This window comes from Helicoverpa zea, chromosome 15 (assembly GCF_022581195.2).
Source record: "Helicoverpa zea isolate HzStark_Cry1AcR chromosome 15, ilHelZeax1.1, whole genome shotgun sequence".
Taxonomy (NCBI): Eukaryota; Metazoa; Arthropoda; class Insecta; order Lepidoptera; family Noctuidae; genus Helicoverpa; species Helicoverpa zea.
In genome coordinates this window covers 604,852-617,530 of record NC_061466.1, presented here as the reverse complement: position 1 = coordinate 617,530, position 12,679 = coordinate 604,852, and the positions used below count along the sequence as shown (strand labels likewise).

The window sequence follows — 12,679 nt, the reverse complement described above, 5'->3', positions numbered from 1 at the left end:
AATAATGGTCCATCTTTTCCTAAGTTAGTATTTTTGACATACATAAGGTACTTGCAAAGACTTACATAAATGATTTGACTAAGAAAGCTAGACTAACCACATGTTCCGTTTCCCAGCGGAATGGACGCACCTGTGCGGTGGCGGCGCGATTCCGCCGAACTGGCGCCGCAACGTGACGGGCGGCGGCGACGACGGCGGCGGCGGCAGCTACGAGCCGCCCGCCATCGCGAAGATCAACGAGTGCATGCTTAGGAACGGGATATGCGGGCTCGGGACTTGTGTGGATAAGGATATCGGGTGAGATGACCAAATACTTTGAAATAATTTAATTGCGTAGATAAAGAGGCAAACAAAAAAAAAAAAATGAAACGTAAAGGAATCCATACATCGCAAACACGAAATAAAAGTTTTTCATTTGGTGAATTAAAGTTTTGGAAAAGCGAATCTGTTGATTAATGAAATATGATTTTGTGTGTGCGTATGCCTAAGGGGGTCATTCCAGATTCCGAAGGCATTCTAAAAGAATAAAGTCTCTCCCCGACCCCAAAAATAGTGATGTCTTTAAAATGTAACTTAGTTGTATCTGATCAAAATTAATATAGAGTTTTCTGTTTGCCAGATATCAATGTGACTGTTGGGACGGCGCTGAATCAGTGGTACAAGACGGCAACCCAACATGTATCGATATCGACGAATGTGCTCTCGAATACTGCAAAGGAGGTTCTTGCATCAACAGACCCGGCGGATTTGACTGCAGGTCGAAAATAAACTAGATCAAATTCAGCTAATTAAATATTAAAGTGACTGTTGTTAAATTAAATGTGAATGTTGTTTGATCAGGTGTCCGCCCGGCTTCGACCCGATTGAAGGAGGTTTGAGATGCAGCGACAAAAACGAATGTGAATCGACGCATGGAGGCATGTGTACTAATGGAGTTTGTAGAAACAGTGATGGAGGGTAAGCATAGATAGATGAAACTAACAATTTGTACATTGGCTATTTGATCCACTAAATAGGATATAAGAGAACAGTAAGTTTTTACGGTACAAACAAATATTACGCTAATTGGTTAGTTTGTAAGATTAGGAAAAAATCCTGAAGTGGGAGCTTGTGACGTCACTTTTATATACATTTTTACCTGAAAGTGATGAGACATAAAACTCAATCACGTTCTGTCTTTCTTGTTACTAGTTTACTAGTTTCTGGGAGTAGACAAAAAATCTGTCCGATGTTTTAGGCTTATGTAAACTACGGATTAATTACTTTTAACCATCTTCCCAAAAAAGTAGGATGTTATTATTAGGATGTTTTTACCTATATTTTTTTTTAGTCGCCTATCCCGGTTAACCTATGTCATTTATGATAAAAATAATATTTTTCCCCAGCTACGAGTGCGTCTGCAATCCCGGCTACGAGTCAACAGAGACGGGCCACGCGTGCCGCGACGTGGACGAGTGCCGCGACAACCCGCGCGTGTGCCGCCGCGGCCGCTGCCGCAACTCGCCCGGCGGGTACGCCTGCGACTGCGAGCACGGCTTCCATATCTCCGCCGGAGGATACTGCACCGATATCGATGAGTGTGCCGATAAGAGTGTTTGTCAGGTTTGTATCTCTATTTTGATGGAAAATAAAACATAAGAAGGGATAGAGAGGCCCTTGTGACTGTTCAGGGGAAGGCGTCACATCTTAATGAGTAAAATCTAATCGGAAAACATTATAAAAAGCCAGAAGAATAGGATCTCGGGTCGCTAAACATTCCGTCTGAAATGTTGGTGTTAAGAAAAACTTTTGATACTGTTGATATGTAGTTAAAATTGCGATATGCGTTTAAGAAAATGGATGATATTGTTCCAAAATGTCAAAATAGATAATTTCATATGTCTTTGTGTATATAAACGAAAATATACAGAGTTCTGTAACAAACATGTTTATGTTTATATCGGTGTTCCACAGGGTAATATTGTCGGACCACTCAAATTTTACTTTTCACATTGTTTTCTTTTATAGGGTGGTCGCTGTGTGAACAGCGAAGGATCGTTCCAGTGCGTGTGTGAAGCTGGCTACAGACCCACGCCTGACCGCGGCGCCTGTGTGGACGTCAACGAGTGCTCGGAACAACGCGTCTGTAGGAATGGACGCTGTCACAACACTCCTGGATCCTTCAGATGCGAGTGTTTACCTGGATTCACGCTTAGCAATGATGGCAGGACTTGTCTTGGTAAGTTAACTAATGAATTTACATAATTTACTTGATACATATACTAAGCTTGTCCTACAAAGTATTTTATTTTTGCAGACGAGGTACAAGATTTGTGTTACGAGAAATACGAAGAAGGACATTGTACACTGCCGGGTCAGAATCCAGTAACTAGGTCTCAATGCTGTTGCAGTTCAAGTAAAGGTAAAATTTTGTCTGTATTTGAATACCTCAATTATCTGTATGTTAATTAGGAATATTTCTATTACACTCTGTTTTTGTATTTCAGGACTCCACTTAGGCTGGGGTGTGGCTTGCAAAGCGTGTCCTGAACGTGGAAGCAAGGAGTACGACATCCTCTGCCCCGAAGGCTCCAGCAAAGACAACGGAGGTGCCGACATCAACGAGTGCACCATGATCCCCGGCATCTGTCCGCACGGCACCTGCGAGAACCTGGAGCCGGGGTACAAGTGCATCTGTGACCCTGGCTTCCATCCCGACGCTGATGGCATCTGCAGGGATATCGATGAATGTGATATGCATCAGTCTGTGAGTACATAGTTGGAAGCTCATAAGTGTATGCCAAATGTTTGTGTGGTTTAACGGCGGGCAACTACTGAACGGATGAGCCAACATGATTAAATATGTTGTTTTTTTAATACAAAGAATTTTAGCTACTTATATAATTTTATACAAAAATTAGAAAAAAATGTATATCAACGATTCTTCAAACCATATAGACAGAATAATTGTGTTGCTGGGGAGTATATTCCACCACTTTTTCTTCCCAGCAAAAACACATAAGAAGTGGTGAAGAGCAAATTTTAAAAAGACAGACTTTTTAAAATTTGACTTGTACTGATTTTCAGCCTACTTTGAATAAATGACTTTTATCTTTTATCTAACTGTGATGTGGTATTGAGATGTGGTATGTCCCAGTACTGCACGGGCGGGCAGTGCCGCAACACGCCGGGCAGCTTCTCGTGCGTGTGTCCGGCGGGCACGCGGCACGAGCCGGACGAGCAGATCTGCCGCGACATAGACGAGTGCGAGGGTGAGACTCTTTTCCGCCTCAGGGAATACGACCGCGGGGACATCCCCTCTCTGATCCCCATCGGAACAGGTTACGACCCTTGTCTGACAAGCCTTCATCACGTGCCATCCAGACATCTAACCTCGGACTAGCATCATCTGACCAACATCCGAGCTTGGTCACCTACCATCCGTTGTATGGATCCTGATATCTTAATAGAACATTAATTTCACGCAATTCGATCTCATTGCACTGCTTGATTTTATTATTATTATTCATGTGATTAATTTTTTATTAAAATTAGGTTATGAAACTAGCCGTGATGGGCACAAAATGTAATGGAATGCACAATCATTTGAAAATAACTTATGATTATCTTTTCGACTGGATTAACTTATATATTCCAAAAAGTTGTAATTGTTAAAATACACTACGAATTGACTTTCCTTGTTTAAAATAATTTTCTGTAAAAATAATTTAATTATCTTCTTCTGCGAGTGCTTATTGCACGACCAGCATCAACTGATTGTTTTTAGCTAAACAATTTGATAAATCTTTTTGTTAATTTATTTATTTCGTTAAAAGTTTTAGTTAAATAAGGTCCTCTTTTAACACCTTTTTGCACAGCTGGTTAAAATAATTCCGTGGTTTTGTAGAACAATCGAACCCATGTGACAACGGGCGCTGCATCAACTCGCATGGCAGCTACGAGTGCGAATGTGAAAACGGATTCGTTCTCGATGCCACCGCTCAGCATTGTATCGGTAAGTGCCTTTAGCAATATTATAAATAATTGTTGAACATGATGATGAATAGCTTTTTGTCATAGTGCGTTACGTAGATGTTTTCTAAGATAGATAGATCCGCTAGGAGACAGCTAAATAAGCAAGCTAATAATACCAAAAGTGTTCATTCGTTAACGGACTTGCCACTTTGATTTAGCTACAGAATCAAATTCGACGTCTGTTGTTTATCGACTTATATACAAGCGTGAGTCGTCTAAGTTCAGATCAACGAAGTGTATTGACGAGCTATAACACACAGACAACCGTCGCGGGTCGTGCTGGCGGCGCGTGGTGGACGGGCAGTGCGAGGCGGCGGCGCTGCGGCCGCTGCTGCGGCAGGAGTGCTGCTGCAGCGTGGGGCTGGCCTGGGGGTCGCCCTGCGAGCCCTGCGACCCCGACCACTGCCCCTGTCCTAAGGGATTCGCTAAGGTACGTTACCAGTCTTGTTAACACGCTTATATCAGCTTCGCTTATGACTATGTATGTAAGAAAATCTTCGAATCTTAATTTACGCACTTCCCGGTCTTCGATAAGGATGAAATTTTGAACACGCTCTGACTTCTGATGACAATACATGACTAGCTAAGAAACGTCATTAAACAAAGCTTTTTTTTATTTTTTTATTGAAAGTTTCTGCTCGATCTCCTCCAGTTTTGTCAAAGCTCATCAACAGGCCATATTTTTGGTCATAGGTAAAAATTAAATAGTCTTAATAATCCATCTTCTATACATATAATAAATCTGTAAAAAAACTGTGTCTGTACATTGAATATATTAAAAAAATAATAATTGGGTGGGGTTTAGAAACAGTAATGGAGCACAAATCCAAAAAAAAAATTCTGTCTGTTTGTCTGTATGTCTGTATGTCTGTATGTCTGTATGTCTGTTTGTTTGTACACGCTAATCTTCGGAACTACTGGACGGATTTCAATGATTTTTTCTTTGTTGTATCAGTATTAAGCCTGGTCAACATATAGGCTATAATTTATCTTCGAAACTTGAAGACCTGATGCAGAACACCAACAGACCAACAAAACTATAAGAGATACAAATATGGTGCCATGGCAAAAATTGTTTCATATGATGAGCATTTTCAGCTGAGATAATAAATTTTAAGATCTGGAACACCTGATGTGGAATCCCAAGAGCCCAGCTTCTCTGTACCATATACAGGTATGACGTTTTAGCAAAAGTTGTTCAATTTGATAAGCACTTTCTATTGACTTATACAAATTGAAGATCTAAAACACCTGATGTGGAACTCCAGGGGCCCAGCTAGACTATAGCATATAGAGGTGTGACGTTTTAGCAAAAGTTGTTCAATCTGATAAGCACTCTCTGTTGACTTATAAAAATTGAAGATGTAGAACACCTGATGCGGAACGCCAGGAGCCCAGCTAGACTATAGCATATAAAGATATGACGTTTTAGCAAAAGTGGTTCAACCTGATAAGCACTCTCTATTGACGTATATACATCGAAGATCTGGAACACCTGATGTGGAACTTCAAGAGCAATACTACACTTGAAATGTATAGAAATGAATGTTATGAAATAGGTAGTATGTTGAATCAAAAAAAGTAATTAGTCCGTCTTTTACATAATCCTAAAATAATGGTGAGGATACCTCGGCGGATTTTAAACGCAGATTACGCGCTCCCTGTGGGTCACTTACCACGAGGCACCTATCCTCCGAGCAGGGCTACTAACCCTGCTCTAGCGACTCCACTCTGGACGGCCAAGCCAAACCAGAGGCGTGAGACCTACCCCCGTCATGGTTCACTCCGACCGGCCGGAGATGGGGGACAGTATACCCTGGAGAACTCAGTATATATAGCCCACCGGGGTCGCTACTCCCCGTCATCAGCCTCAGATGTCCTGCGGTGCTTATATCTCATTATTATTGTCGTTATTATCTCAAGAGCCTTTGTCCCAATTATGTTAGAGTCGACTTCCAGTCACGATGTAACTGAGTACCAGTGTTTTACAAGGATCAACTGCATATCTGAGCTCCACAACCCAGTTACCCGCTCAACCCAATACCCCTTGGTAAAACTGGTCAGACTTACTGGCATCTGACTACCCATAACGACTGCCAAGAATGTTCAATGACAGCCGGAACCTACAGTTTAACATCCCCTCCAAATAACGATCATTGGTATCCAAAATATACGTAGAAAGTACATACGAACTTAGAAAAGTTGCATTGGCAGGTACTTGCCAGACCAGGAATCAAAGACATACGCTCATACTTGAGAGATTGGTTCTCTACCCACTAAACCACCACGACTTCCACTAAGTCATCACGACTTTGTCATCTCAGTAACATTTAATGTTTTTTTTAACGTATTAATACGTGTAATATTTTTGCCACACACAACTTAAATGCGGACTAATTAGAATCACTACTTTTATCCCTATGGTCACGTCTTTTGCGGTTCAGTTCTCAGCGTTTTGTTTAGTCTGCTGTGCTTTTGCCGTTGAAGTACAAAAATTAAATATATGGAACGTTTCTAATGGCTATGCGTATTCCGTTGTTTTCAAGTCAACGGGCCCTTAAAATACAATATCAGACGGTTCAGATCTTTGATTTTGCTCACCCCGTAGTCGCTGGCATAAGGGACTTTATCCGCGTACGAAGTCGCGGGCAGAAGCTAGTATACAATAAAAATCAATAAATAGGTATTAACATCAATTTTGAATTTCATACCCATTGCTTTACACCCTTGACTTGAGGTTGACGTATTTATTCTTTATATTCAAATATGATATTCACAGTTGGACGGTGCGACATGTCGTGATGTGGACGAGTGCCAGCTAGACTCAGAGCTGTGTATCGGCGGGACTTGTGTTAACACTGACGGCTCCTACAAATGCGAATGTCCACCTGGATTGGCGCTTGATACTACTGGTAAATATTTAATATTATATAGTCTATTTGGCGTACATTCTATAAATAAAAAATGGTGCTAAAACTGCTTTATTTTCTTAGGAAACCGATGTGTGGACACTCGTCGTGAATACTGCTATACAGACTTCATCGGCGGGCGTTGTTCCAACCCTCTCCAGATTGAAGTGTTACGAGCGGTTTGTTGTTGTTCGTCTCTCGGGAAAGCCTGGGGCGATGGACGATGCGAACCTTGTCCTAAGAAGGGTAAGTCAAGCTCGATCAAGATATTTTTTAAGTTGATTTTTAAAATGTTTAAAAAAATATATATAAAAAAAATCTAATAATGACTCTGCCAAACCGAACAAAAAGAAACAAACTTTGGTGAAACTTTGGGCAGTGTTATTTCCCTTAAATGAGATGCTTATCCCATGTATTGTCCCCACAGGAACGGACTCCTACCGCAATCTCTGCATCTCTGAAGGCACGGGTCACCCACCCACCGTCTGGGACCGTCCCGGCGATCCCTCCGGCAACGGCACCGGCATATGGGGGGACGGCAGTCACGGCGGCGGCGACGGCAGCGACTACGACTGGGGACACGGCGGGGGAGACAACTGGGGGAATGTTACTGGAGACAGCTGGCACAAGACTCCTGGCCTCATCCCTGGCCAGATGGAAGTCAATGAGTGCGCGGCCTTCCCTGGTCTGTGTGGACATGGACGCTGCAGGAATCTTGTTGGGACCTTTACTTGTGACTGCTTCCCTGGTTATGAAAAGGTTTGTGCAACTTCTTAAAAACATCATATTTTTTTTAAGTTGGCTATCAAACAACATGCAGACTTGTCTCATATAGAAAACCAAAACGATGAGAATTTAAATTTCTTTGAACACTTTTAAAATTGGAGATTCTTAGTTCGACCTATATGTAATGTATATACATGTATGTTTGCGCGATTATCTCATGTTTGAATGAAGAGATGTTAATGACATTTTCAGCATAGTACCTATTTTTTTAGCCTTAGGAGAAGTTTTTTGTTGAAATCAGTTTTTTTTGTGGACGGTTATTACTGATGCTAATCATCGATTCCTCCCCCAGGACTCGAAGAACCACACATGCGTGGACGTGAACGAGTGCGAGATCGTGGACGGCGTGTGCGGCGCCGGCGACTGCCGCAACACTGACGGCAGCTTCTCCTGCACCTGCCATCCCGGGCACAAGGCTGATGACTTCTCTAAAGTTTGTGTCGGTGAGTACATGCCAAAGTTTGACTTGTTCCTGTGTAATCTATACTAATATTATAAAGCTGAAGAGTTTGTTTGTTTGTTTGAACGCGCTAATCTCAGGAACTACTGGTCCGATTTGAAAATTTCTTTCAGTATTAGATAGCCCATTTATCGAGAAAGGCTATAGGCTTTTTATCCGGGTTCGTGCAGAGGTTCCCACGGGATGCGGGTGCACCGCTGGCAGAAGCTAGTATTCCAATAAAAATGTAATACTTTCTAACTGTAGATCAGATTAACAGAATTACATACGGGTATCGTATGTGGTATCCATATTCGCAATTCGTTTGTTACTTATTTAACTGGTGTTTCGATATCTTCTCATATTATTAAGAGAGTACATAATAGAGTACATAAGAGTACATAAAAGGAGTACATAAGTAAGTACATAAGAGAGTACATAGGAGAGTATATAAGAGAGTTTATAAGAGAGTACATAAAAGAGTACATACGAGGAGTACATAAGGGGAGTACATAAGAGGAGTACATAAGTAAGTATATAAGAGAGTGTACAAGAGAGTACATAAGAGAGTACATAAGAAAGTACATAGGAGAGTACATAAGAGAGTACATAAGAGGAGTACATAAGGGGAGTACATAAGAGGAGTACATAAGTAAGTACATAAGAGAGTATACAAGAGAGTACATAAGAGAGTACATAAGAAAGTACATAAGAGAGTACATAAGAGAGTATATTAGAGAGTACATAAGAGAGTACATACGAGGAGTACATAAGGGGAGTACAAAAGAGAGTTCATAAAAAGTAGTAACATGGACCGTTTCAATTTCCTCATTGTAAAATTTCACTGGGACCGAGATTTGTTACGTTAGGCAAAGCAAATTCGCATTCAAACCCAAATTACTGGCTGTGAACCAGTGCTACTAATGAAATACAAGAGTTCACGTCATCAAGATCTAACCTATTCATATCAACTTCAAAAAACCGGCCATGTGCGAGTCGGACGTTTAAATAGGAACTAATAACACTAAGTGTACTGTCTCTAAGATAAGTGCGTTTGAACATAATTACGACTTTTGCTAGGTACGTCATTGATATGACAGCCACGACAAAGTTGCTTACCAAACTTTTTTGTAATTTTTGCTGGGTACGGGAATAATACCTAAAGCTCCATAGACAATTTGCAAGCTAATAGCATTTAAATGACTTATTTAATTTCTTCCACAGACATCGACGAGTGCTTGGAGAACCGCGCGCTGTGCCGCGGCGGGCGCTGCGTGAACACGGCGGGCTCGTTCCGCTGCGACTGCGGCGCCGGCATGGAGCTGGCGCCCGACCGCCTCTCCTGCAAGGACGTCGACGAGTGCTCCATCACCTCGGGTCAGTTGCAACTTCTTTTTCATCTATCTATCTATCTTCCGAGCCTTTCCCAAACTATGTTGGGGTCGACGTCCAGCCTAACCGGATGTAGCTGAGTACCAGTGTGCCATAAGGAGCAACCTTCTTTTTCATCATACCATTAAAAGTTATCAGCGGGCAGCAGAGGTGAGCAAGGGATGATGAAGACTACATATACATGCCTAAAGCTGATTGTAAGCAGCCATTATTTTTGGCAAAAACTATAAAAGCGAATTAAGAGAGCTAGTAAAGACTAAGTATATCAACATCAGCGACTATCAATAAACTGATGGATGACTATTTTCCTGACAGCAAAATCTCTTGTCAACAACGTAAAATCGTGGCCGCTTGAAACTTGTCGCTTTTCAGAATAATAACAATTATATGTACGGATGTAGAATCTGCTTGGTAGTGTGGTAAGTGGTTATCTAACAATGGACACCTGAGTCAATCCTATTTCTATTCATAGAATTTCTATTGGATTTTCGTGAAAACAAAAAAATATATTCCTTGCCAGAAAATAACAAAATAATAAGTTAGTAGTAATTAAAACTATTTTAAATTCCCCAGGTATCTGCAGCAACGGTGCCTGCGAGAACCTCATGGGTACATACCAGTGTGTATGCGACGAGGGCTACGCGCAGTCTACCGTCAAGTCGCACTGTGAGGACATTGACGAGTGCACTGAGGACCCCACGAGGTGTCAGCACGAGTGTGTCAATACGCCCGGGTCTTATCACTGTACTTGTAGGTGAGTGGGGGATGGAAATATATATTTTTTATTTTATACTAGCGACCCCCTCCGGCTTCGCATGGCGTAACAGTATTTCCCCACTATTTGATGTATGTTATTGTACATATAAACCTTCCTCTTGAAACACTCTATCTGATAAAAAAACCGCATGAAAATCGGTTGCGTGGTTTTGAAGATTTAAGCGTACAAAGGGACATAGGGACAGAAAAAGCGACTTAGTTTTATATTAAGTAGTGATACCTCCTGCCTGTCACTACTTTAACATTGGCATTGATAACTTTCAAAAAATGCTTTTTAGTTGTTATTTGACTGTACCATATCATAACATATCGCCAAAGATGCCGATGATAACATGGTGCCAATAACATTTATGTAACATAATCGTCGTTCCGCAGAGACGGCTGGCACCTCCGCGCGGACGGGCGCACGTGCCGCGACATCGACGAGTGCGGGCGCGGCGCGCGGCCCTGCGGCGGCGGCACGTGCCGCAACACGCCCGGCGGATACGTCTGCACCTGTACCGACGGGTTGTTGCCCTCGCCTGATGATGCTAAGCCCACCTGCCATGATATCGATGAGTGTGCTGATGTACGTATATGTGTATATGATTCTTTAATTCTTGAAACCTTACAGGCATACATATATTGCTGAGTTGTTCTTCTTCCCAGCAATAACACAGAGTATGTGTGAAGGATTGGCATTTTAGGGCTGTCCATTTGACGTTCGAAATGTGCTGATTTATCAGCATTGAATTTGAGTTATGTATACCATATTGAACATACACACACAGTAAAGGATCAGATCAATATCGTCCTGGCCCAATTGATAACCTGGCCGACTGGTGGTGTTATAATGACCACACAATTTGAAGAGCTTGGTAGGCCTTTGTTTAGCAGTGAAAGGTTTTCAGCTCTTGAACACTTCTCACCTTTTCAACTGACCTTCATTTTATTCCAGGTGCCCGATCTATGTGGTGCTGGTGAATGCCACAACACGATCGGCAGCTTCGTATGCCGCTGCCCCGACGGCTACAGCGTGAAGCCGGAGCAGGGCCCCGCCTGCACCGACGACGACGAGTGCGAGCTCGGCACCTGCGACTGCCATCCTGCTGCCGACTGCATCAACCTGCCGGTATAACTACATTACCAATTTTTTGCAATCCAGCTGTTATAGCCAAAGAAATTCTCGAACTTTTGAGATTACTTGTAGTAGTATATGTAAAAAGGCGGACCCATTTATGGTCTCTTCATTTATACCCTCCAATAAAAAATACCATACCACATCTCGGGGGCGTGGACCTATGTCTACGCTGAGCTGTCGCTGAGCGTGTATGTGCCGGTACACGCCGTGTGGCGCGGCACGCTGTACCGTTGCACGGCAAGCGGCACCGCACGCGATCTGGATGCGAACGCGAAGCGCGGCGTGATGCGAAAACAATAGACAGACGATTTCTTTACAAGTGGCTTACTTGATGTGACGCGGCGTACATTCTTCAATCAGCGTTGATTCCGCCCCTGTAAAAGTCTGTCTGAAATACTGTGAGAAATCAGTGTGATAGTAGTGTTCTTAATTTGTGTAATTGGCCTGCAATCGTTCAAAATAAATAAACCAAAAATAATTTGTCCCAGGGTTCATTCCAATGCCGCTGTCGCGACGGCTGGCGGGGTGACGGCACGGAGTGCGAGGACATCGACGAGTGCCTCACCAACAACGGCGGCTGTCACCCGCGGGCTACATGCACTAATACTGATGGGTCGTTTATGTGTCTGTGTGATACGGGATATAAGGGTGATGGGTAAGTTGGAATCAAGTTTTTATGGCATGAAGAAATTTGTCTTACTGAGACAGGAAAAAGTCCTCCTAATTGGACTATACCTGATGATGACCAAACTTGTGAACAACAAAAAATAATAGTCGGAGAACGGTGGTTTCTGTCAATCGACTATTTCATCGATAAAAAAATATATTCTTTAGATTTTGTATCGTAGTTTAAAAATAAAATAGTAAATGATTGCTCTCTATTCTACGTAGTTACTCTTGCGTGGACATCGACGAGTGCGCTAACGACCCAACGTTGTGTGAAAACGGTCACTGCACGAACACGCCTGGCGGCTATGAGTGTGATTGTGACGTCGGCTTCACCAAGTCTCCTGACGGCAGATCTTGTCTCGGTATGTAGCTTGAAAACAAAGACGAAACACTTCTGTTTAAGTTTGCCTTGACAAACAGCCTTAAAAAAAGTTTTTCAAGCAACTTGCTATTATCCCATTTCTGCTGACTACTCAACGTAGGTTCCCTCATAGACCACCAACTATCTCGATATTTACAGATTGCATCTGTTTCGTCTTATATCTTCGTAATTTGATTAAAAATAGAATCATA

The 12,679-nt window shown here is 42.4% G+C and overlaps 1 protein-coding gene across 2 annotated transcripts in view; it reads left to right on the top strand.

The window, feature by feature from the left end:
* Positions 1-12,679, top strand: part of LOC124636760 (fibrillin-2-like) — a 51,945-nt gene that overhangs the window by 17,758 nt on the left and 21,508 nt on the right. The window contains exons 11-30 of one of the 2 annotated variants that reach the window (XM_047172893.1): positions 117-297; positions 620-757; positions 841-957; positions 1,386-1,602; positions 2,008-2,218; positions 2,297-2,401; positions 2,487-2,746; positions 3,137-3,251; positions 3,887-3,994; positions 4,275-4,444; positions 6,794-6,926; positions 7,008-7,169; positions 7,351-7,682; positions 8,002-8,152; positions 9,373-9,525; positions 10,114-10,294; positions 10,693-10,885; positions 11,255-11,428; positions 11,926-12,092; positions 12,329-12,468. In XM_047172893.1, the coding sequence (XP_047028849.1) occupies positions 117-297; positions 620-757; positions 841-957; positions 1,386-1,602; positions 2,008-2,218; positions 2,297-2,401; positions 2,487-2,746; positions 3,137-3,251; positions 3,887-3,994; positions 4,275-4,444; positions 6,794-6,926; positions 7,008-7,169; positions 7,351-7,682; positions 8,002-8,152; positions 9,373-9,525; positions 10,114-10,294; positions 10,693-10,885; positions 11,255-11,428; positions 11,926-12,092; positions 12,329-12,468 (3,408 nt within the window). Of the gene's footprint in view, positions 1-116; positions 298-619; positions 758-840; positions 958-1,385; positions 1,603-2,007; positions 2,219-2,296; positions 2,402-2,486; positions 2,747-3,136; positions 3,321-3,886; positions 3,995-4,274; positions 4,445-6,793; positions 6,927-7,007; positions 7,170-7,350; positions 7,683-8,001; positions 8,153-9,372; positions 9,526-10,113; positions 10,295-10,692; positions 10,886-11,254; positions 11,429-11,925; positions 12,093-12,328; positions 12,469-12,679 lie in introns of both variants that reach the window. The other variant, XM_047172892.1, reaches the window with a different exon arrangement.